This window comes from Gracilinanus agilis, chromosome 5, assembly GCF_016433145.1.
Source record: "Gracilinanus agilis isolate LMUSP501 chromosome 5, AgileGrace, whole genome shotgun sequence".
In the NCBI taxonomy this organism is placed as follows: Eukaryota; Metazoa; Chordata; class Mammalia; order Didelphimorphia; family Didelphidae; genus Gracilinanus; species Gracilinanus agilis.
In genome coordinates this window covers 40894675-40920909 of record NC_058134.1, presented here as the reverse complement: position 1 = coordinate 40920909, position 26235 = coordinate 40894675, and the positions used below count along the sequence as shown (strand labels likewise).

The 26235-nt window shown below is 38.5% G+C and overlaps 1 protein-coding gene across 1 annotated transcript in view; it reads left to right on the top strand.

Annotated features, from left to right (window-relative positions):
- The window catches only part of CPNE4 (copine 4), a 350799-nt gene that overhangs the window by 185572 nt on the left and 138992 nt on the right, over positions 1 to 26235 (top strand). The window contains exons 3-4 of the mRNA XM_044678896.1: positions 19308 to 19379; positions 23471 to 23545. Of these exons, the coding sequence (XP_044534831.1) occupies positions 19308 to 19379; positions 23471 to 23545 (147 nt within the window). The remainder of the gene's footprint in view (positions 1 to 19307; positions 19380 to 23470; positions 23546 to 26235) is intronic.

The following is a 26235-nucleotide window of genomic DNA, read 5'->3' as shown; positions in this document are numbered from 1 at the left end:
GAGAGAGAGAGAGAGAGAGAGAGAGAGAGAGAGAGAGAGAGAGAGAGAGAGAGAGAGAGAGAGAGAGAGAGAGAGAGAGAGTGAATGTGTTTTAGAAATCAGGCAGGCAGTTAGAGAGTTGATCTAATCCCACAGCAGAAACCTATGGGAGGAAGAGAGGATTTTTTTCTGCTACTCTACTAGCTATAGTGTTTAGCAACAGAACTACTTGGCCATAAGAGACATCCTATGCAGAAGCCAAGGAATCAGAGTCTGAGGCACAATTGAGAGAACAAAGGCAAAGATACAGGAAGGCAGTCATTTGTGACCAGAAACAGACTCAAGGATTATAACTTTGACAGCAAAGTGCCAGCAATGTAATCAAAAGCTAACCATTCCTGGCAATTAAGAATTAATCTGTGGAGATGAGTAGAATCCAGAAGGTCACCTAATTAAGCCACCCAGCAGAGATGCTTTGACCAAGGTGAGATCTTTTGAGAGGACTCCACAAGGAGAGAAAAGTCAAAAAGGTACTTCAGTTCTGAAGCTGTGATTTGCCTTGGCCAAATGATTTTATTCCCTACATATGTGCCTCGTTAACATTGTGCTTTAAGTCTATACCAACTTTCCCCATGGAAATTGTCTGTATTAGTGGAAGAATATGCCTCAAGTGTATGTTTGGGAAGGATGCTATGAAGCTACTGGTTTTTATATAACATCTGAGTAAATGCTTTTGCTAAGAGCCAATTATGTCTAGTAACTATTAATGGAATATACATATGCTGGGGCTCATCAATTTTAGGAATACAGCCCTATAGACAACCCCCTAGAATAAACTCTCTGGGAACTTTGAGTAAAAATGTAACATAAGGTTGGGGGAAGGTTTTAATTTGTATGAATAAAAGAGAGCAATTTTATAGGAAAGATCAAGAATAGAATGGATGGGGCAGCTAGATGGCCCAGTGGTTGAGAGCCAGCCTAGAGATGGGAAGTTTTCGGTTCATATCTGACCTAAGACATTTTCTAGCTGTGTGACCCTGGGCAAGTCACTTAACCGCCTTTGCCTAGCCCTTATTTTCTGCCTTGGAACCATATACAGTATTGATTCTAGGATGGAAGGTAAAGGCTTTACTAAATAAATAAAAAGAGAAGAAAAGAAAAGAACAATATGGAGGTGGTAGTTGTTATCTTCCTTTGAGGAAAATTATGTAGGGCTACTGTGTAAAATGCTAAGGGAAGCTGTAGGTCTAGTCTATCATTTAATATTATCTTATAGTATTTAGAGCTGGAAAGAACCTTGGAGATCATCTAGTATAACTCCTTCATTTGACCAAGAAAGAGCTTGAGGATCAGAGAGGGTTTAGTGATTTGACATAGGTCACAAGGGCCAGATCCAATAAGTACCAGATTCCAATTCCAACCTCCTGGTTCCTCCAAATTCACTTCCCTTTATACAATACCATACTGCTACTTTAATGAGTAAACTCTACAGACAGACTGTGGTTTAATCTGAGAAGGAACATTCTAATCAATTAAGCAAACATTTATCAGACACCTACTGTATGCCAGGTTGTGCTGCACACTAGGAATATGGCCACAACCCTGAAATATTTATCACAAGGAGCTTACATTCTACTGAGGGGAAATATGTAAATACCCAATTGAATACAAAGTATGTATAAAATAATACAAAGTTCTTTCAAGAGGGAGAGTTCACACACACACACACATACACACACACACACACACACACACACACACACACACACACACACACACACACACAAAACAGAGAAATCAGCCACAGCAATGTGGAAGATGGATTGTTATTCTAGGATTTAAAACAGTAAGGGAAGATTCTAAATTAAGATCTAGACTGCCCATCACTGGAAATCAGTCAGTCAATAAACATTTCATAAATTCCAGGCTCTGGAAATACAAAGAAAGGTAAAAGCTCCTGCTCTCAGGAAACTGGTACTCCAATGGAGGAGACAACATGCCAACAACCATGGACAAACAAGTTACATTCTGGATAAATTGGAGATAATCCACAAAATGAAAAGGGTAGTAACAAGGGGGATTGGGAAAGGTTTATTGGGGAAAGTAGGCTTTCAGTTGGGACTTAAAGAAGGCCAGGAAAGCCAAGGGGAAGAGATGAGGAAGGAAAAAAATCTATGCATGGGATTTAGCCCTAAATAGAGATGATCAGGTCAAGGATGCTATAAATGGGAATTTGGCATTAGATAGAATATTGAACTAGAAGACTTCTGAAGTCTCTCAGAATGAAGTCTCCATGTATACATACAGTTTGATCTTCTCCAGGTGATGAGGGGAGGCAAAATCAATTTATCAGCAAATATTTATTAGAAAATGATAGACACTGTGCTTGTCCTTGGGGATAATGGCACAAAGAATGAAACAAGGAAACAATCCCTCCTTATCACAATAAGTTTATGTTCTAATAAGGGAGATAAGTAGGGAAGAAAAATGGAATAAGTATTTATTAAACACCTTCTATATTCTAGGTTCTGTGCTAAATGCTTTTACAAATATCACTTCAAGAGGGTAAAAATTTTAAACCTTCTTAAACATATATTATGGAGGCGAAGAAGAGAATTCAAAGATACAAGCAAAGTCATTAATTTCATATGAATTATCATACCTGGAAAAGGGGGAGGGGAAAGAAAGAGGAAAGGTAAAATAATAAATCTAAGGAGCCCTGGAAAGTACAGCTCTGATATTAATCAGGACGGGAGCTGAGTGACTTTGGACTTTGGACAGTTTTATGGTGATGTTGGACAAGGCTGTGAAGACATCTGGATAATTGAGGCCAAAAAAAAAATGTGGATTGTTTGTGACCCAGATCATCCTCATGGACTGTGTACTTAATTCAGAGGTTGTTATTTTGTTTGAAGTTTTCATATCCAGGATTTCTTATTACAATTCATCAAATGCAGCTGAACTGACCCATTAATCAGATATCTTGTTTCCTCTCTTCCTTCTCCTACTGACATATTAGGTCAACTACAGAGTGACCCAAAAGGATTTAGTAGAACTTCATCAGCCTTTGATGAATAGAGATTTGGGCTTTCAGACCTCAGAATCACTAGTTTATGGACCTGGGTGGGATATTAACTCAAAGGGAATAATTTATCTTTTCAACACTGGCAGGAGAGTTTCACAAGGTATGACTTCAATAATCCAGGATCTGCTGTACTGTAATGGTGATATGAAAATTATAGCTGATAGCTGATATACCACGTGTAGTGACAAGCAATCAATGTCCCCGCCTTCAATTTTCTACAGGAAAGATATTCTCTAACCGTCCAGAATCACTGGAAGTAGGAATAACATCAGTGATTAATGTAGTGGTAAACAAAACCCCTAGACCAGTGTAAGGGGAGATTCTGTCCTGGGTAACTTTGAGCCTTGTCTCCTGCTTTGCAACTGAATCAAGATGCTCTCAACCAGTGGTTCCCAAACTTTTTTGGCCTTCCGCCCCCTTTCCAGAAAAAATATTACTTAGACGCCTGGAAATTAATTTTTTTTAAATTGCAATAGCAATTAATAGGAAAGATAAATGCACCTGTGGCCATCACCGCTCTCCCAGATCGCTGAAGTACCCACCAGGGGGCAGTGGCGCCCACTTTGGGAATCACTGCTCTAGATAGAGAAGTACTTCTCTTAGAGACAAGAACCCAGGTCAGATCTTAGTCTTTCACTGGCTAGATCTGTGACCTTGGTTGTTATCATTCTGAACTTAGTTTCTTATCTATAAAATGAACATTGGTCCTCCAGAACAGCATCTCCCATCCTGGCACTTCTCTCCCACCCACTGCAGCCCCCATGGGGCATAGGTGATTGAAGTCTTACAATATGTGGGAATGAGGGTCTTCGGGCTGCTGTGGGGAGGAAGCACCACTCCCCACACCAGTGCTTGGCATCTGGGACAAAGTCCTAGTTGGCCTCTTAAAGTATTGGATCTCTAAAAGCTTTATGGGTGTACAAAGAGAGGGGAATATAAAGATCTGGAACATGATAGAAGCCAGAACTTGTTCATTTGGCTCCAACATAGAAGGCTAGCTATTTATATATCAGTTATTGCTCATTTGCATCACAGAGGAGAGTCTTGGGGAACTAGACCTCAGGGCCTTGAAGTAGTATGGTGCAGTAGGGCTCAGGAGATCTGAGGGCTAATCCAGCTCTGTATTAATTACTTGTATGATCTTGGACAACTCACTTAATTTCTCTCTTCTTTAACCTTCATTCCCCTCCCAATACTGCTCCTGAATTTTCAAAACAATGCCTCAGCTGTTATGGCCACCTGAAACTTCCCTCAGCACCTGGGGTTTCCTTGGCTTTTAACATCCAAAGCCACTATAGCTTTCTGGCCGTGTAAGAGCCCTCTTCTAGGCTGACCCTATGCTTCTCATTGCTCAGTCCCTCCTTGGAATTCCATTATATGGAATGACCCACATCATCTAGCCTTAGTACCCTTCCTGACTCTGCTCCTGACTCCTCAGACCTCAAACTATGCTCTGGATTTGTTCATCTATTTACCCTTCCCCTCCCTTTTCACCCACTTTTTATGCATTGTATTCCCCCATTAGAATATAAGCTCCTCACAGGAAGTGTTTTTTTTTTCTTTTTTTGTTGAATCTCCAACATAACACAGGGCCTAACATAGAGTAAGCACTTAAATGATTCTTTCTTTCCTTCTTCTCTCCATTCCTTTCTCCCTCTATCCCCTCTGTCTCTCCCTCTCCCTTCCTACCCCCTCCTTCCCTTCCTTCTTCCTTCCCCTTAGAACTCTTGGACAAATCACTTAATCCAGTTTACCTCAGTTTTCTAATTTGTAAAATGAGCTGGAGAAGGAAATGGTAAAACTAATCCAAGATCTTTGCCAAGAAAACTCTAAATGAGGTGGCAAAGACATAGGAAGGACTGAACCATAACAGATTTTGTTAGAGAAGAGATCTCCAAGTAAGGAATTTGCCTCTCCAGATATAGATTGGTATCATTATCTGCAATCCTTGAAAATTGATTGAGGGTACTGAGAAATAAAATGTACTTAAGTGTGATTTAAGCTTTGAACCCCAATCTTCTTGACTCTGAGATCACCTTTCTCCATTATTCTTCCCTTCATTCCTGCCCAAATTAAGAAGGGAGGGAAATTTAGGTTTTCCTCAAAGCTCTTTGATATTTCAGCCTTTACTAAAAACTAAGTGTTGGGTTTTGGCCTTTAGTTGTCCTTTTGTTTAGGGTCAACATGATGTCATAGAAGGAAAGCAGGATTTGGAGCCCAAAGACCTAGATTTGAGTCTAGGCTTCAAAACAAACCTTTTGAAGAGTCACTTAAGTGACTCTCCAAGGATCATTTGATCTCCTTGAGCTTCAGTAATGCCTTCTCTAAAATGGAGATAATGCTATTTAGATTACCTTTTTCAAGGGTTGTTGATGATCAAATGGAGCATTATATATGAAAATGCTTCACAAATAAGTGTAACACAAATGCATTCTATTATTACTAGGAGATGAGTGAAATAGATTGGGGGTGAGCTGCTCACTTTGGGACACTGATTTTGAGGAGGAAGGACACTGAAGTATAAACTCTGCATTAATGCTTGTAGATTCTTGAGGAAATAAAGGTGGGTAGGGAGGATAGTGTGTTTTACTTTAGGAAAAGAACAGGGGATCTGAGTTCAAATTCTGACCTTCTTATGTTGAGTGCATGAACTTTTATACAAAAGTGGACAAAGGGAGTTTCCAATTCTAAAGTGAAGAGGGGTTCATGCACAGATTGGTAGAATTCCCTTTGAATAAGGAGCTCATCAGTCACACCAGTGATTCCCAAAGTGGGTGCCACTGCCCCCTGGTGGGTGCTGCAGTGATCCAGGGGGAAAGGTGATGGCCACAGGTGCATTTGGGGGCTGTGAATAACTGTAAGGGGGTGATAATAGTATGTGACAGGGGGCACTTAGTAATATTTTTTCTGGAAAGGGGGCAGTAGGCCAAAAAAGCTTGGGAACCACTGAGTCACACACTTGGTTCCAAGCAATATGTCCTTCCTCCTCTGGGTCAAGGGGCTGATCTAACCAGTCTGTACCATCTAAGCACCTGCTGAGACTTTATACATTGATCAACTTTCTTCCACACCAACAGTTTACAAACAAATTCAGCTCAGGCCAGGTTAAAAACCCAACAACCTGAAAACACACAAATAAAAAGCCTGTGTGCATCTGTCTCCCAAATGAGAATTCAAACTAATTAAACTTTTGTTGGACAACAAGAACCAGGCATCAGCCCATGCCTAGAGCCACCCTAGACAATCATCAGATCCTTTCTTTAAGCACCAGATTTATCATGCTCCTTCCTTTGCTCCATCATCCCAGAAATATACAAGTTAAACCATAAGCATTCTCCCCAAATCCTCCCTTACCAATAATCTGTCAAAAGAAAAGATTGCCAAAGATTGTAATTTTTCTCAGAATTTAAATCCTGTCTGCTTCTTCCTGCCTTTCTGACTTTGGGCATTTAACTTTTTGGAACTCCAGTCCTTCATCTGGAAAATTAGTGGCTTGGACTAGATAACTACTAAGATCCATTCCCATTTTAAATCTCTGATGCTCATAAGATCGCCTCTCTGTTTGTGACTGGGGCCTCTTGTCTTGCCTTCTCAATGCTCCCCAGCACAGTTAGCTCATTGGCTAGGCCTTTGAGTTACCTGCTTGTCACTAGTAGATCAGTGGAGTACCCTCAAGGCCAAGCTCTAGCATGAAGGGAGAACTGCATATCTACTGTTCCTCCCTGATTCTCGATTTCTCCATCTTCAGCTGCCCCATCTTCTGTATCTTCCACCCTGTCTGGCACACTTGCTCCCTCATTCCCCATCTTGTGCCCAACCATACCCTCATGTGATAAGAGAAGGTCCATCTAATGAGGGGAGATCACAACATGTTAGGAAATAAGCCAGTGTCCTCTGGTAAACAGACGTATTGTCCAAGTTTGCTGAGAAGCTATTTCCCCAATTTCGGCAGGCATCTTCTGCTTATTTGAAAATGAGCAGTGTGATTTCCACAGCTAATTTCTATAGTATAAAGTACTAAATGCTGGGGGCTTTGCTATAGTAAATGAGCCATAAATGTAGCTCATTCCCTCTCCCATCCAAGTTTTTGTTGAAGGAAAAGGAATTCCTCCAAACCCTGGCAACTTCCCCAAGACAAGTTAATACTTCAGAAAGGCAGGTGGCTGAAAAAGGCGATGAGGCAGGAGGCATGTGATCAAATAGTCTTTAATGGGGTCAGCCCGAATAATGAATTCAGGTGATTTCTTTTTATTCTGAAGCTCACGTTTTATTAGGAAGTCGTAGCCTTTGGCTTATAACTAATACTCCTTCACCTGTGATGGTAATGCTATGGATAGCCATTAAAGGGATTGATTACACAAGGGAAGAGATAATTATGCATAATTAATTCACTTCCAGCCCTCTTCACCCCTCCTCTCCTTCCCACTCTCCCCTCCTATTCTTTGCTAATGAAGTTGGAGAAAGGTAAAAACCTGTAATTATAACCCAAAGTAATTAGAATTCTGCCTAATAGAAATGGTGGCCCAAGAAGACCAGACCAATAGATTACAGATTGTTCCTAGGGTTCAAAAGTCCTTCTCTCAAGTGTAGCCCCTCCTGGGTAATCATTAGAGAGCTGAATAATTTGCTGCTAAAAATGGATGCTTTCAGGTCCTCTCTCCTGATTGGCATGTAGCATGGGGCCACCTACACCTTCAGCATATTTGGAAAGGTCACTTGCTAATGAGGGGTCAAAAATGCTGCCAGCTTAATCTTTTAAGCTCTCCCATAACTGCAATAAAGCCATATTATTGGCCATACTGTGCCTATAAGACCTGGATTAGCCATGACCAGCCAGGCATTACAGAATGGGCTTTTGTGTTGTATTTGTTCTATGGATAAAATTGGAAATATTAAGCCAAGAAATATCTTTAGCAGTTTAGTTAATTTCCCCACTCTAAAGTATTTGCCATCTTTAAGGGTTCTACGAGCATTAAGTTCTTCCTATATCTGCTCTCTTCTATGGAGGCATCAAGTTTTTTATGGTTCCATCTTTGATTTTATAGGGAAATCCCAAAGAGAAAACTTTTTCTACCAATATAGGTAAATTTATAGGTTTAAAATGAGAAGAAATCTTAGAATCCACTGAGTCCAATTCCCTCATTTTACAGATGAGGAAACTGAGGTGAAGAGAGATTATGATTTTCCCTGGGGTCAGTAAGTGAGTCAATAAACATTAAGTGCCTCATATGTGCTAAACACTGGAGGTCCAAAGAAAGGTCAGAGGCAGTCCCTGCCATGGAGAGTCTTACAGTCTAGTGAGGATAACCCATTACCAGTAAGATGATTTGAGTCAAACCTTCCTGACTCCATGCCAGTGCTCTATCTACCACATCACCACTATCTCCAGATTGTTTATAGTATTAGAGACATCCTTGTGGCTTTGAGAATGATTTGCTTGGAGTCATCCAGCCAATAGAGTTCAGAAGTAGAACTTGAACTCAGATCTTCCTACCACCAAGGCTATCTACCACTTGGTACCACTTTGTCATGACTAGAATGTGGGAAATAAAGGTGAACACTCTCCCCACAGCCCTTTCTTTGCATGAAGCAATTCATTCTTCTTAACAAACACAACTGAGGCATCAATGGAGCTTAGAATCCTTTGCAGTAATACTCCTATTTGCTGCCCAGGACAAGACCCTTTGCCTCTTTGACTTGACCTCAGATTCCTCCATCATAAAATATCATCTAGGATTCCTTTTTGCCTGCTAAAACTCTGATAAAAGAATTTATAATATGCCCAGTCAGCATTGTTCTCAGCTGTATTCGCCAATATGTGAATAAGGGCAGAGAAGGTAACTGTCTAGTTACCAACACTCATTCGGCAGGGAATGATAAGGAAAAGACTCGAGAGATTGAAGAGCAAAAGAAAGTATAGATTTAAATTGACTCACTGTAGGGTCAAGATTAGTGAGAAAGGAAGGGAAAATCAGAGAAATCCTAAGAAAATGCTCAAAGATGGAGAAGTCTTAATGAAGGCAAAGAAAGATTTAGGAATGACAAGGAAAAGGGAGAGAAGGATAGAAAGCAAATTGGTTAGATTGAGGAATGTCAATGTTTTTAATGAAGAACATAGAACATTTGTAGGTAATAGTAAAATCCAGGGTATGATCATTCCTGAGTGTGACTAAAGTGGAGATAAGGAATTGGTCTTGGGATATATAAGGAGACTGAGGAATTTGAAAGTGAGGAGTCTGAAAGAGTATCAGTAAGGACATTGAAATCCTCTAAAAAAGGACAGGTATTGGGGAGGAGATGAAGATGGTAAAACAGTTTTGGAACTTCTTAAGAAAGGAAATTGGTATACAGCAGACACCATGATTTGAATTGGGTGGAAATTTTTTTGAGTAAATAAACTTCAAAGGAGGAGAGGTTATGGAGTAATGGTGCTAATGGATGAGTTTAGACACAACATGGGAAGCGAAGAGTATTCCAGGTCCTGTTCAGGGACCAGTGTACTGGGGCTGTGAATAATGGTACAATCACTAATAGGGAAGAGGACCAAAGTTTTGGGGTTCAATTGAGAAGAAATTTTTTATTTGGGGTTGCTAAAAAGTCAACCTCTTTTCCACCATTTTGAACCTACACCATTGGCATAACTCAAGGTGGTTGAGGAAAACAAAATCCAGACTTCCTCCTTCACATCATGCCTCAGTCCCTTGCTGTCCTCTAGCTCTGGGGCCATATGCTTCTTCTTCTCTCCAAATGACTAGCTTCAGAAACTCAAATAGAACTATTATGATCTCTAAGGAAACTGAGACTCAAGAAGAAAAGCAACTTGTCCAAAATTGTAGTGAATAGCAGAGCTGGAATTTGAATTGAAATCTGATTCCAAATCCATTATTCTTTCCTATTCTATTCCTATTCCTATTATACTATTCCTATATTCCATTCCTATTTCCTATTCCTACATTCTAAGATAGTTATTTACCTTAGACAATCACCTAATACCTCTCAATATCAATTTCCTGATCTATAAAAAAGAATCAGAATGATTGCAGTATCAACTGAACCTCAAGAAGTTGTTGTGAGAAGAGTATTTTTTAATATTATTGTTGTCATTGCTCTAAGTCACCTCCTGGAGAGGTGGAGAGTCCTTCCAAGCCACAGGTTCATTCCAAGTTAGAGAAATTTTCTCTAGAAAAGTTAACTTTTATTGTGGTAGTGGTAGGAGGGAGAGAATGAAGTATGGGAGAAAGATTGACTCAGTTCAAATTTAACAACAAAAATTTTAAAAAGTTTAAAATTTTTAATAGTAAGTCAATTTGAGTACTGTATATTCCAGTTTACAGTTCTTTTCTTCGTATATAGTAGGAAGAGCCCTTGATTTTGTGTGAAAATGAAAGAATGAATGAATAAATAAAGCATTTATTAAGCACTTGCTTGTACAAAGCACACTGCTAAGCTTTGGGGCTACAATTAGAAAAGTAAGCCAGGTCTTGATCTCAAAGAATTCACATTCCAATGGGGGAGAGACAACACATGCTTTTTGAACTCTGCCTCTGTTATTTATTTCCTGTGAGAATATGAGTGAGTCATTTATCTCCCTGGACCTTAGTTTCCTTACATGAAAAACAATGGAGGTAGATTAGCCTGGAATGTCTAGAAGATCTCTAAGGTCCCTTCCAGCTAAAAATGTTAGGCTCCTAGCTATAGGCAATTTTGAGAACAGCTATGATGCAAATATTTACTTTAAGGCCAGCCCCAGTACACTGGTCCCTGATCAGGACCTGGAATACTCTTTGCTTCCCATGTTGTGTCTAAACTCATCCATTAGCACCATTACTCAATAACCTCTCCTCCTTTGAAGGAGTTGGATTTAAGTGAGGCAAAGTCACACAGTAATCAGCCTCAGTCTCTCTTCCAGAGTCATTGAAGTCTAGTGGCAAGTCTAAAGTCAGTATGATTGGTGATGACCTGGAATGCAATGAATGACTGGCTTCTTTTTTTAATAATATTTTATTTTTCCTCAATTATATGTAAAAACAATTTTAACATTCATTTTTTAGTTCTGAGTTCCAAATTCTCCCCTTCCCTCCCTCCTTGAGACATTAAGTAATCTGATATAAATGTTATACGTGCAATCATGTAGAACATTTTTACATATTAGTCATTTCGTGGAAGGGATCTCAAACAAAAAAATAGAAAGTAAAATATAGTATGTTTCAGTTCTGGATTCAGACTCCATCAGTTCTCTCTTGGATGGCAGATGGCATTTTTCATCATAAATCTTTGGGATAATCTTGGATCACTGCTTTGCTGAGAATAACTAAGACCTTGACTTTGTCAATGTCCAACCAAGTTCTAAGAGCTCCATAGTGCCTGTTTCACCCACCTTCATGGTTGTTGGAACAAATTCTTCTCAACTACCCATTCCACCAAGGGAAGTCTTTACATGTTTGGGGTAAAGATCTCCTTAAACTTGCCCACAGGTTTAAGGACTATCAGTTACCAGTAACCTTAAAGGTTTAGCCTATCCGCTCTGACAGTTTTACTAGGGTGTTGCTTGGCATGCTACAGCTTCTTGGAGCCACAGGAGAGAGCTAGGTGAAAGGTAGACACCAAAGGTGAATGGGCAGCCCTGAAAAGGACTTGGCAGGCTCACACACCAGAGGCAGTAGTCATCCCTGAACATTCTATATACCCCATAAATGTGTTTTTTACACACACATACATATATATCTATATCTATATATAATAAATGGCATAGTTTTTGTGATATCTATATCTAAATTTCTAAGGAAGCTGCCATTGCCCAAAATAGCCCTGAAATGTCTCATTTTGAATTGCTTTCCAAGCATTTAGCTCATCCTCATGAATATTCTCAGTGATGGCAAATTTTCATCATTCGAAGGTAGATTTAATTTTTTGGAAATAGCAGAGTCATTCAGAGCCAAGTCTTTGATCAATAGTTTGTAGCTAAAAATGTGATAATTAAGGAATTCCAAAAGGGGAGTTCCATCAATGTTTCTAGCAGTAAGCATGTAATTTGATAAATACATAACCTCCAAGGTGACTTTGATGGACCACATTCATTGGGATATATGTTCTCTTCTAAAAACTGTATTACTTTATAGTCATATCCTGTAAATCTATCCTTTAAATAGAAAGAAAAAGAGAGAACAAGGGAGAGGAGAGAGAGAGAGAGAGAGAGAGAGAGAGAGAGAGAGAGAGAGAGAGAGAGAGAGAGAGAGAGAGAGAGAGAGTTAGTTGACTATTTTGTATGTTGGCTTTAAAAGTACTTCTGTCTCCCAGGGTGAGGGGCAGTTTAGTAACCATAAAACCTTGTGCTGTATACCAGTTACTAAATGGTGCCATTTCCCTTGAGATAGGAGCTTACCCTGAGAAAGGGAAGACAGTTTTAATTTCCTATATTTTAATTCCTAAGAGAAATGGTGTGGATTGGTAGATAGAAGGCTATTCTGGATTCAGGAATATTTGGGTTCATATCTTTCCTTTGACTTACATTAACTCTGCAACCATAAGCAAATTACTTGATCTCTTAGTATCCCTAGACAACTCTCTAAGACTAGAGTCATAAACAATATGCCAATTTGCATTGTGAATGGAGTACCCACACCTGAATTTTCCCCACACAAATGAAATAACACATATAGACTCTCCAAAAGATAATCTCTAAATTGTACTCTCTGAGAAACTATAAGGTCTTCATCTCTGACCCTAAATGTAGAATTTAAATAATTCACTGAAAGGACTTGTGACAATTATGTCCATTTCAGTCAGATGGTGAGTGCAGTCAGTCATTTTGGAGACTTTAATCATTCACTGGTGTCCATGTCCTAATAAGTGTCTTGCTCACTTCCAGAACCAGACTGTGTCTTCTCTGTAGTTACTTCTGAAGCGATATAGAAATGATGAATAAGATTTAAGTCAACCATCATTTCTGTAATGATAATTTTCTGAGCTGTAAATGGCTACTTCTTTCATCCATGGCCCCAAAGAGAAGCTAATGGCAATAGCAACCCATTCCTCATTGATAATTTTTAAAATAAATATATCTGGATCCTCATTACTAATGACCACTTTGAGCAATGATTCTTGCTAAGTGGCTGCCAGATGAATCAGCTCCATTGGTCACTCCATTGGCAGCCTATGGTCTAGCCATGCATTTTATAGCAGTTGATGGGATCCTGGGGAAATGTTCTTCCTACCTTTAACAGCATATCTTTTTAGAGTCAGGAAAGGTTAGAAGCCAACAAAACATTTCATCTTCTTCATTTAGACATGTGGAGTTGCTATATAACTGGAAAAAAGTGGCAGATCTCGCTAACTGCATAAAAGGAATGGGCCCTGAGCTTCTTCATGATCAATCTAATTGATTTCATCCCTATTTAATAATAGCATATCTCTTGGTTCTTGGCTGAATATATGAAAATAAGATCCTTTCCTTAAGAAATTCATATCCTATAAAGATATAACAGGCAAACCTGTATGTAGATACATAAGCAATAAGTGGATTATAAAAGTAAAGATTATTAGTATTACAGATTTAAATCTAGATTCTGGTGTTGGAACTAACATGGTGGATTAAAGGCAGGAACTAACTTGAGCTCTCCTAAATTCCCCTTCAAGCAACTTTAAAATGATGCCTCAAAAATGTATTCTGAAGCAAATAGATTAGATGAAACAATTTTACACATAAGACAACTTAGAAGGTCAGCAAGAAAGGCCTTTCTCTCTGGGGTGAGAATGGAAAACAGTCCAATAGGCAAAGGAGCAGCAGGCCTTCAGGAGGAGGGGAGAGATGGTGCATCAACTGTGGCAGAAGTTTTAGGAACCCTCAGCTCACATTCAGTAAAGGGGTTAGACAACTGGTTTAAAGGATATTATAGGGGACCCTTTGTCAGCACTGGGTGTGGGAATCTGTTGCATTGACAACACTCAGTTCTAGGATGTAGTCTTAGGGTGAGGAGAAGTACTAGCACACTAGAGCATGCAGCTGCCAAGGAGAGGAGATGCTGGTCACAGTTACAGGGTAGAAAGGGGTGTTTGTGGTCACTCACAGACCAAGAAGTGACCACATCTCCCTTTAGATCACCCTGCCTTGGAAGTGCTGAAAACTTACTGAGCACCAGAACTAGCTTTGAAAATAGTAGCATGAAAAACCTGAAACTTGGGACGATTGCCCTCTCCATCCTGTGATCAAAGCCCTATTTTATTTTATTTTTTATTTTTCATTTTTTAAGCTCTATTTTAACATAAAGTTAAAAGTCAAAAAATAGGCTAGAAAATGAGCAAACAATAAAAAAGGAACTTGACCATAAAAAATTACTATGCTGACAAGGAAGATCAAAACAAACTAAGGGCAAATGGAAAAGAAGGTACAAAAGCTCATTGAAGAAAATAATTTCTTAAAAATTAAAATTAAACAAGAGGAAGCTAATGACTCCATGAGATAATTAGAAACAATAAAACAAAAGTAAAAATTGAAATAATAGAAGAAAATGTGAAATATTTCTTTGGAAAAACAGTTGATCTGAGAAATAGATCAAGGAGAGACAGTGTAAGAATTATTGGGTAACCTGAAAGTCATGGTCAATAAAAGACCCTCGTCATACTCTTTCAAGAATTATTTTAAAAACTGCCTAGAATCCTAGAGGGATTTTGCCTACAGAAAAAATGGAAATTTAAAGAATCCAGAGCCCAGGATGAGCATTTTATTTAATATATGCAAGTAGAACATAATTAACCCCTCCACATTTCTAGAAACTATGCCTTTCATAATGAAGCTTCAGAACACTCACTTTTTTTTTTGGATGCCATATCACATTCATGGGTGATAGAATCATAGATATAGGGTTGGAAAAGACATCAGGGGCTAGATCTCTCCTTTTGTCTAGTCCAATCCTTCATTTTACCAGGGAAGAAACTGAGGCTAGAGGGATTAAATTATTTGCCTATAATCATACCGGTACCCAGTAGCAAAGTCAGGATCCCAACCAAGGTGTAGTTAAGAATATTTGGTCTCATTTTGAGGAGTAGGGAATATGTAACAGACTTTTTTAAATCACTAACTTAAAAAAGATTCAGTGAAGCAGTTATATGGTACAATGCATAGAGTACAAAGCCTAGAGTCAGGAAGACTCATCTTCATGAATTCAAATCTGGCCTCATACATTTACTTGGGCTATAAATATGGGCAAGTCACTCAACCCATTTTGCTTTAATTTCCTCCTCTGTAAAATGATCTGGAGAAGGAAGTGGCAAAGTATTCAGTATCTCTGCCAAGAAAACCCCATGAAGAGTCATGAAGAGTCAGACATGACTGAAATGACTGAACAATAACAAAAGAATCCAAGTTAAAAATCCAGGGAACTCTTTCTAAGGTCATTTTCCTCTTCTGTTCCACATGACACTAGTGAAAGAATATATTGCCTTGTTTTTGGACAGATGGTAGTCAAATTCTCTGTACAAAGTTATTTCTCCTATTTGCTGACCCATGTGCCTGCCCTCTTCTGATCACTCATAAGGCTCCTCTAGGGCCCTTATGTTAGCCCCTGATTTCCTGCAGTCTTGGCTCCCTGTATTCCCTTGACTGTTTTGGATCTTCTCAACTTACAGAAAAGGTATATATTATTCAGCAGTCTGGGAAATAGCTACTCACCCAGAATGAATAACTATTTATGCTGGGACTATAGGAAAGAATGCTGATTACCTCTATGTAATCTGGACTCCTGTAGCTATAGCCTCTTTATAATTTTGACAGGGGAGGAGAAATGCAGAGTCTCTGCTCTCAGAGAGGACACCCATTCTGGTCATCTTCGGGGAATACCATTCAAAAAGAATCTTGTTTCCAGTCCAACCCCTAGGTAATTGCATAGAACTTGATGACTATTTCCTAATTTGTCACCTACTTTCTTTGCTATATATGTAAAGTACTTAGTCCAGCACACAAAATGAGTAGTGTTTCTAAAAGGATTTCCATTGCTCTCTCTGAATCTTCATTTCCCCTTTGGCAAGGTAAAGGTAACATTTTTAAGCATCTACTTAACCCAGGAGAAATTATAAAAACTAACCTATAAATAATTTCCAATTCTGGATGGCAAGGCTTTCATAAATCAAAGTAAAAGAGGCCATTTTTAAATCCAGGGAACTCTGTGGACTTCCTTTAGGTTTTGTTATAGGTCCTTTCTCTATAATTCATTCTTGAACAAGTGAATGTAGCCACTGGCATAGCTTTGATCAAAGAGCAGGGAAGGCCATCCTCGTCATGAGCATGACCTATTAGAGGGATTCACACAAGGAATAAAGAAGCAAGGGACCATCTGCTCAGTCAGTCAATTCATTTGAAAACTGGCATGATATGATGGAAAAAAGACTAGATTTCAAAGCAAATGACAATTCAAAATCCTCTCTTGTCATTAAATGGGAATGGTAATACTTGTATCAGCAAAATCAGTAACAGTAATAAAATAATAGTTACAATTTTATTGCATTCAAGGTTCACAAAGTGTTTTGAATATGCTATTTTGCTTGATTTTCTCAACTCTGTGAAGTAGAAGCTATTTACAAATAAGGAAAATGAATCTGAAAAAAGAGTTACATAGCTAGTAAAGATCTGAGGCAGGGTACAATTCAGCATTCCATCCACCACACCATCCATCTGCCAAAGTGTGATCTAGGACAAATCCTTTAACCTCTGGATTTCAGATTCCTTGCCTGTTAAATCAGGCAGGAGTAGATGGCCTCTGGAGTAGCTTTTAGCCCTATATTTATGGTCCTGGGGACCTAGTGGTTCCAGGCAACCCTAATGATCTGTGGAGCATTCTATGTCAAAGCTAGATCACCATCATGAGACACACTTGCTTATAAGAACACTGCCATGTGAACTATCTCTACAATGAGCACACTTTCTTTCCTTACCATTTTGGTTGTTGTTCATTCATCTTGGTCATATCTAACACTTAATGTCCCCATTTGGGGTAAAAATACTGGAATGATTTGCCATTTCCTTCGCTAGCTCATTTTATAGATGAGGAAACTGAGGCAAACAGGCTTAAGTGACTTGCTTAGGTTCACAAAGCTAGGAAATATTTAAGACCAGATTTGAACTCAAGTCTTCCTAATTCCATAGAGGTTTGGCACTCTATACACTGCTCTGCCGAGCTGTCCCAGTCCTACTCACAGGTATTCCCTATTCAACAAACATATTAAGCTACTTAGTTTCTCTAAGTTTCTCATTTTATTCATCCATAACATGAGAAGGTTAGACTCTATGACTTCTGAAATCTCTTCTAGCTTTGAATCTATGATCCTCAGATGCAAAGGACTGACTATGTGTAAAGCAGTGTACTAAAAAGTGCTTTCTTACAATAATAGTATATATATATATATTACAATAATATATATGTATATATATACTATTGTAATATATTATTGTATATATAGTTATTTAATAATGCACTTTTTATGGCTAACAGTGAGGGTTCAGTATTACCTTATTCTCTGTTAGTTTGTACTGATCCATCTACATTCTCTTGACAGACTCCTTAGTGACCCCTGGGCACACAATTGGGAGATGCTGGCAGGGATGGATGGGCAAAGTCACAAAATAGAATTTTCTTTCTATTAAGAGTGAACAATTTACTCCTACGGGGAATCGGGCTTGTGACCAAAGCTCTAACTAGTTTATCTTGTTTCCCTTGACAGTATCCATTATGAAAAATAGATCCTTTTTCTTTGGGATCTCCTGATGCTGAAAGACCCTTTCTTGTCAAGACTTTAGCAAAGAGTCTGAAATGGATCCCTCTAAATTCCTGTTGTTCTTTGTGGCCCCTCTTCTTTTGAAATCTTGGGATCATAGACCCAGTCCAAAGGCACCAGACTCTCAGAGAGCAAGTTGCAAGCTTCACAGATACCCAATTCAGATTAAAATATAATTGGAAAATGTTAACAAAATAAATAAAAATACAAAACAGCACATTTTAATTGTGGTTTTCTAAGTCAATATGTTTCTATTTTTTGAGTTTGACACCACTGATCTAGTCCACCCCACCTCCTTTTACCCGTGAAACTGAGACCCACACAGGTGAAGAGCTTCGACCAATGTCACACAGTTTACAGAGTGTCTAAGCCAGGATTTGAACCAACATCATCCTACTCCTCTTTCTACCACTTCTTGAGGTGAATATCTGCAATGGTGAATAACACTCTCTTGGTATTGATCCCTGCTAACACAAAGAGAGAAATCTAGGAGGTTTTTTGAGATCATTTCATTTACCAGCTGGAGCAGGTGTGATTCACTCTTCTTTTGTGGGATGAACTGCTCTCTCTCTCTCTTTCTGGGAATAATGAGTGTTTTCCTTCTCTTGATCTAAGCACCTGACTTCAACTAGACTCTTGAGAAGTTATTTAGCATTGGGCATTATATGGAATGCATCCATCAGAACCTTAATGCTTGACTAAATGTTTTGTCAGAGAATAAGGGGTGGGGAGAAGAGCAGGGGAGAGCATCCTAATAATAGCTTCATGGATGGCACTCAATTCTGTTCTTGTTTTGTGCCTTGACACTGAATCATGGGGAGAAGCTCAATTACTGGTCCTTATCTCGGCTATGTGTTGGGCTGCTAATGATTTCCTTGATGACTTTCTAATGAAGACTTTTAAAAATAGATTTCTACAGGTGGCCAAAACAAAAGCTTCAGTTTTAGGTCTTGCATTCTATCCCCTCCCCCTACCCATTGCCTCTTCTTCCCACAAAGGTGTATTCCCATGTGTGCAAATGAAGGCTCTTTAAAGTCTTCCCCTGGCAGAATATTAACTCCTTGAGGATGGAGACATCCACTTTTGTCTTTCTACTCCCAGGGCCTCACACATAGTAGGAGTTTAAAATACTTATCAGTTGATTAATCTAGTCCAAAAATTAATAAATATTTTCTCTACTGAAAACCTAGAGGGGTCCCAGAAGCCTGCAGCTATACCATATTTTCCCTCCATTAACACAATTTAATTTGATTTGATTTATATGTAAAACATTTTTGCTTCATAGTTAAAGGGTATCAAGGAAGCAAATAGTAATTTATACTTGTGAAATGCCCCCAAATTATAAGAGAACTGATTGTGGATAATTGTCCTGATTTTATTTTAGCTTTAGACTGAACACCAAATAAAGAATTCTAGTACTTAGACTAAAACTCAGAGCTGAAATCATGCAGTGAATGTTTTCCCTTTGTCTATACAGATCGTTTCACAGAGGAAGCTGTCCAAATCCTTACTGAAGCATGGAAACACTGCCGGAAAGTCTTCCATAACGGTAAGTTTCCATCTGGATGAGGTCAATGTCCCTGATGAGATGGTCAGAATAAATCAGAGGCAGGAGAATGGAGGAGACATTTGTAGTAGCCTATGATTTGCTCTGGATCACCCATGAATGCTCTTTGTTTCTGCTTCCTTCCTCCTGCCAGAAAAACTTAGGTGCCTCTACTATAACATAGGAAGGACGAAAAAGGCAGATCATTCAGTCATCAGTCTTTTTAACTCTTAATAGTTCTAATAAAAAATGTATTAAGAGAAGCTATCAAACTGCTAAGTAAATTGAAGATTTTGAATCAGCTGTCAGTTTCAATGATCTAGATTACTACCATGTTGGCTTACTAAGAATAATTGCCTTGAAGGTACCAAACATGCAGAGGCTTTTAGTCTAATCTTTAAACTAAATATGCAGTGGCTTTAGTCCTGGTCTTTGATGTTCTGCTTAGATCCGAGAGTCTGGCATAATTATTCAGTACAATTTTTTTAATTCATAGGGAACCAGCTTTTATATATGTTGGAGAATTGCTCCAACTGATGACTTTGCAGACAAGAAAAGAAGAAGAGGGCTAGAATGATTCCACTTTTCAGAAGTCTATTCCTGAGCAGCTTTGAACTCCCACTTTAAACCTGAAAGCAATTGATCCACAATGATGAAAATTCTCTCCATTTTTCATTGATGCTTTTTTTGTTTTCAGGACTCCTCCCAGTGAGTTGAGAGAAAAGTATCTGTCTCTCAAGAAATGCATATCCTATTTGCTTCAACATTTAAGAGGAAAGAATTATTGATGGGGTACTAGACCCATTCTCTGCTGTTGCTAACAGTCAAATGACCTTACAAAATCTTCACTGCCTTTTAATATGTGATAAATTTTAATTGCCTACCCAATATGTTAGGCCAACTCCCAAGAGGCTATTGGGTAGGGATCTAAATGTGGGTATTTAATATCTTTTTTTCCCCTACACTGACTGAAATCTCAACTTGGTAATCCTCCAGTCTTCTTTCATCAAAGACCTTCTTACAGTGACTAGCAAAAGCAACGGGTGCTGGTGAAAAATATTTTACAGGACTAAATTTGGCAGGTCATGAATGTAAATTTCCCCCCTAAAATGAGATTGCATTGAAAATTATACATACACATGTGTATTATTGGTATTATTCTGGTGAAGACCTTTGATTTCATGGGTCTACAGCACCCTCAATAAGGAAGCACACTCTATCAATGCAGATGTTCTACACTTTACAGTTATGGAGAGTTCCCCTGGATCATTGAAAGTTTATCACTTATTCAAGGTCACATAACCAATATGTATCAGAAGAACTTGAACTTCTCTATTCTGCCAGTGAGGCTGGCATATCCATTCTTCCTTGCTGCCTCTAATGATAGAAACATACTCTTGTAAGCTTCCACTTCAACAGTAAAGATTCCAAATCTAACAAGCAACAGTCAGAATTACTCAGAGCAATGAACTAGAAATCAGAAATGATTAGGTTATGATTCCATCCATAGACAGATCAATATATATGTATATGGATTTTCTCTATTCCTTCAGATTCCTACATATGACAAACTGCTTGAAGTATAAACTCCTTTTACTCTTTCAGGAGGATAATTATTTCATAAGTTCTAGCTTTAGAAAATCTCATGAGAGAATAAGAGGTTAAGAGACTTACCCCAGGTCATCAGCCTGGTATATGCACCATCATGTGCATATACAGAAAGAGAGGGAATGAGTGTATGTTTAAGGCCAGGTATATATATTAAAAATAATTCCAATTACTGGCCACATGGGCTTTACACAAACTAGACTTGAGGAGGAAGTGTAGCCTAAATATAGATCAGTTTAGTTCACAAATATGGCAGAGCCATAGTTTTCACTCATCTCTCAGGATCATCTGTTTAGTTTTACCTTCAAACAAAGACTACTTCTTCAGTCTCCTGGTAGTCCACCATGGGCACTTTGTAACAGATGGACCTAATTCAGAATGAAATAGTTGATCTGATTGGGTTAGACCTCAGTGTCTCCATAGAACAAAGTAACTAGAAAATAGTTTTCATTTATCTTGGTCCCCAAATGCCTAATGAGGATGAAGCATTACTTATAAAGGCAAGCTAGGATGGGGGAGAGGGGAAGGCATCCTCTCTGAGCCTGGCAGCTGGTTTCCAGGCCACTGTTTTAAATACCACTGTCAGATTTGGGATCTTACCTGATTGTGCAATGGGATCATGCCAGAGATGTTTCTCCTTAATTTATATGAAAAGATGAGTCAGAATCACATCATTTGTAAATCATAGGATGTTATATGGAGAAGGGACCTCAGAAGTTCATTCTATTATATAATAGATGAAGACTCAGGCCATGGAGAGTAATTGCCCAAGGTAAACAAAGAAAATATGGGCTGCCCCAATTACAAACTGCCTTACCCAGGGAGTACCAGAGGAAAGTCCTATGACTCCATTCAGTGGTCTTTGTACCACACTATTCTATCTCCCTGTGTTGGGATTTGGCAAAGCAGGGACAGTATATTTGTGTGCCATTGATAAGGCATGCATCTTCTCTGCATTTATGTCCTTTAGAGAATTGTGATTTTACTGGAGCACATGTAGTTTGAATAATAAAATAAATACCTACTCACAATGGAGAATAGAATTTTCCATCATTAAAAATATGCACATTTGTAAAAAACAAAGGAACAAAAAATAAAGACATAAACAAATAAAAAAACCTTCTTGTTACCTCTTGCCTGCGGGCCCTTTGCATCACCCTAGTGCCAGTTGTAGCGTGTTTGGTTCCCAGATTTAATCTCCATTGTGTCTTGAAATTGTCTAAGATTTCTCATAATTAGTACAGCTCTCCCTTCCTTTGAGCTTTGAAAGAGGATCCAGAAACAATTCTTAACAGACATATGTAGGACTGAAAGCATTAAAATTCATTGATTTTCATGATGAGAGTCATGAGAACTGGGTACACAGTGATTTTGCCCCAGGGATCAAAATTTAGAGGACACTCAAAATGCTTTTATTCCTTACATATTATTATTATTATCCTTACATATAACTGTTTTTTAAAGAACCAAAAATGTTTAGCATCTAAATTAAGCAATAATTAATAAAAATGGGAAGTTCTCCAAGAAAATATTTCTTCCTCTTCCTTATCCAGTAGCATCCTCAGAATTGTTCTCAGGATCTCTGTCTCACATTCCCCTCCTTTCACCACCCACCATGAGGTGATATCCCAGGTCTCTGCATTCATAAGACCTTGGGTTCCAAAGCCCAAACAAAGTCTTTGGGCTTTTCACACATCCCTAACCCCCCTACATTTGATTGTTCCTATTCTGTTTTAGACTCTTTATCCCAGAAACAAGAATATAAATCTCAGTCTTAGCTTCTTCCTGGGGCAATGTAAGCCCTTTCTCTACTACTCTTCTGTCCTCCATTTATAGAAAAAGAAACTGCCAGTGACTTCTCCTTGAATATGCCTCTACATACAGAGGATTTCTTTTCTGTTTTAAATAGCACTCAGTGTCCAGGGTAGTCACTTCCTTTTTTTGAGCTATTATGGTAAAGAGCAGCTAGGTTGAGCAGTAGATAGAACTCCTGGTGCGGAGTCAGGAAGACTCATCTTCCAGAATTCAAATTCAGCCTCAGACAATTATTAACTATCAATCTAGACAAGTCACCCTCAGTTTCCTCATCTGTCAAATGAGCTGGAGAAGGAAATGGCAAAGCAGTCTATTATCTTTGCCAAGAAAACTCCCAATGGGGTCACAGAGATTTAGACATGATTGAAAAACAACTGAACAACAACAAATGGTAAAAAGTCTAGGTCAGAAGAGACCTAGATTCAGATCCAGTCTCTGACACTTGTGAGCTGCATGACTTTGGGCAAGTCACTTCCTATCTCAGGGTCTCAATTTATTCATCAGTAAAAGGAGCATCATAGTACCTGCTTCCTAGAGGAGATGTGATGGTCAGCTCAGATGATATATGATAAGTACTTTGTAAATGGGAAAACTATCAGTTATAATTGTTATGTTTCTGTCATTCCATTTCATGGGTACAGAGCAGAGCTTATGTTTCCTTTTCCATCTAGGTGATTGCTGAGGAGTTATCCGGTAATGATGACTATGTTGAACTGGCATTTAATGCACGGAAATTGGATGATAAGGTAAAGTGTTTGATATTAACTGTTTTAAGAAGATGTGATAAAGCCAACAGAGTTAAAAGAGATTCCTCTACACACACCTGCATTCATTGGCCACCCACGTGTGTGCAAACACACAGAGATCTATTTTTTATCTTTCAACTGCTGTTAATCAGAGCAAAGATTCCAAATCAATGAGCAAAGGAGTCCTTCCCAAACCTGTGAAGCAATTAAAAAGGGGGCCAGGATTATAATGAAAATCAAAACAATTTAATTACACACAAGCCCCATTCATTTCAAAATGCCAGAGATCAGAAGGGTTTAGGTAAGTGAGCTTTCACACACAGTTCCCAGATGGCTAGGGTCCTCTTCCTTGCCCTTCCTCATATTAACTCTTTATATAATGGGCATTTGCTTATCTTATTACTAAAGCCCCATTTCAAATGGCTTATAATTTAGTTACCAGGCATTATTTATGAAAAGAGCCTCCTCTATTGAGAGAGAGAAGGAAGACAGCAATGATGCACAAATAGGGTAATACTTCACCCCATTTGGAGTCTCAGTATTGCCATTTAATAGCTGTATGATCTTGGGTCAGTAACCTAACGTCTGTTAACTTCCTCTTCTTTTCCCTGTAAAATGAGCATATTAGTCACAGTGGGGCTGTTTGGAAGTTAGCACATAAATGTTTTGGGGTTTTTTTGTTCTCTTTTAGACATAAAACTCCATGAGGTCTGGAATTTATCTAGACTTTGCAAATCTTTTAGTACCTGGAACAAAAAAAAAATTAGGACAAAGTCTCAGTTAAAGAGTTATAATGGAGGCTGGAGAATGGCTGAATAAGTTGTATCATACAAACATAATATAACATTTTTGTACCTTAAGAAAAACATGATTATGAGAAATCTAGGAATACATGAGAAGATATTTATTAACCAAACATTAAGATGAGCAGATTCAGAAAATAGAAAATTATTACATTGATATAATACAAAACAATTATAAAATAAAGCAAAATGCTATGTATTCTTAAGACTGATCTTAGCATCAGAGAAATAAGGAAATGTGCCTCTCTTCTTTCCTTGGAGAAATGAGGAGATGGGGCAACTATGGATGTAGAATGTTGTGTATAATGCCCAACCTGATGGATATGTCAGTTGCTTTTTATTAATTGCTTTCTTTTGTTATAAAGAATGCCTTACTGGATAAGTCAGTGTGGGTTGGTATATTTGCAAGTGATTGTAATATAAAAAAAGCATCAATACATTTTTTACTAAAAATAATCCATAATAAATGTTAAGAGACCTGATTTGGAGAAGCAGTCCAAATTAATGGCATTACTGTTGACTGTTCTTCCCTTCAGGGGTTGTAATTCCCTCTGGGGCATTATTCAAAGCTTCTGCTGCTGCCTCATAAAAGTGAAGATGTTTTCCTGAATGCTGATAAAGTTGGCACTCCACACTTGGGACTGTTTAATTAATCAATCAACAAGTCCTTATTAAGCATTTACCTCATACCAAGCATTATGCTAGGTGCTAGAGATACAAAACCAAAATTGAAATGGTCCCTGCCCTCAAAGTGCTTACATTCCATTAAGATAAAAAAATATGTAGAGGGATCATTAGATTCAAAATATATATGAAATAAATAGCAGCTGGGGAGTTGGGGAAAGAGTTGGTGTAGAAGATGGTACTTCGGGGGAGTTTTCAAAGAAGTCCAGAATTTCAAAAGTGGGGTGAGGAGGCAGTGTCTTCAAGGAATGGAGACAAGACAGAAAATGGAGTGAAGGATTCAAGGAATATCAGAAAGAACAGTTTGGAAGAAATGTACAATATGCAAAGTGGAGCAATGTGTAATAAGCCTGGATGGCTAATCTGGAGCAAAGCCATGCAGGACTTTTCCAAAGGAATTTATATTTAATCCTAGAGGTAACAAAAATCATAGGAATTTATAGAGCAAGGGAGTGACCTGGTTAGACCTATGCTTTAGGAACATCACTGTGGCAGAGGATATTGGATGGATTAGGATCAGGGAGACAATTAGGCTATTGCCTAGATTGCAGCCCAGGAGAGAAAAGATAAAAGCCTGAGCTAGAGTCATGGTCCCATAAGTAGTGAGAAGAGGACAGCTGCACAAGATGTTTTGGAGGTAGAACTGCTTAATTCAAGGGGGCAACCAACTAGGTGGAGTACTAGACTTAGAGTCAGGAAGAACTGAGTTCAAATTAAACTTCACTCTATGTGACCTTGGGTAAGTCATTTAACTTCTGATTGACTAAATTTCTTCAACTACAAAATGATGATGATAACAGTATCTATCCATAGACAATCTAGTAATGATAAATTTCTATGATTCTACAGCCTTCAATGAGAGTAACATCATTTAACTGTTCTTCAATTAGTAGGGACAGCTCTAGTCTCTAACATGGGGAGGATATAGGTTCAACTTCACTGTGGTAGAAAGCAATGAGACATTTTTCTAAAGAAGTCCTCCTTGGACCCTTTAGAGGACTGGACTTGCCCTCTAGACTACATATTGATTTTTTTCTACCTTGAGGTGGGGGTAGATGGGGCTACATTGAGGGATTAGGATCCTGGTGACTTGGACTCAACACTGCAGAGGTCATTGATCATATCCTCATGGATTGTCACCATATCCAATGCAAGCACTTTGAAAGTCAAAATATTCCAAGAATGTCCCCATTCCTTGACCTC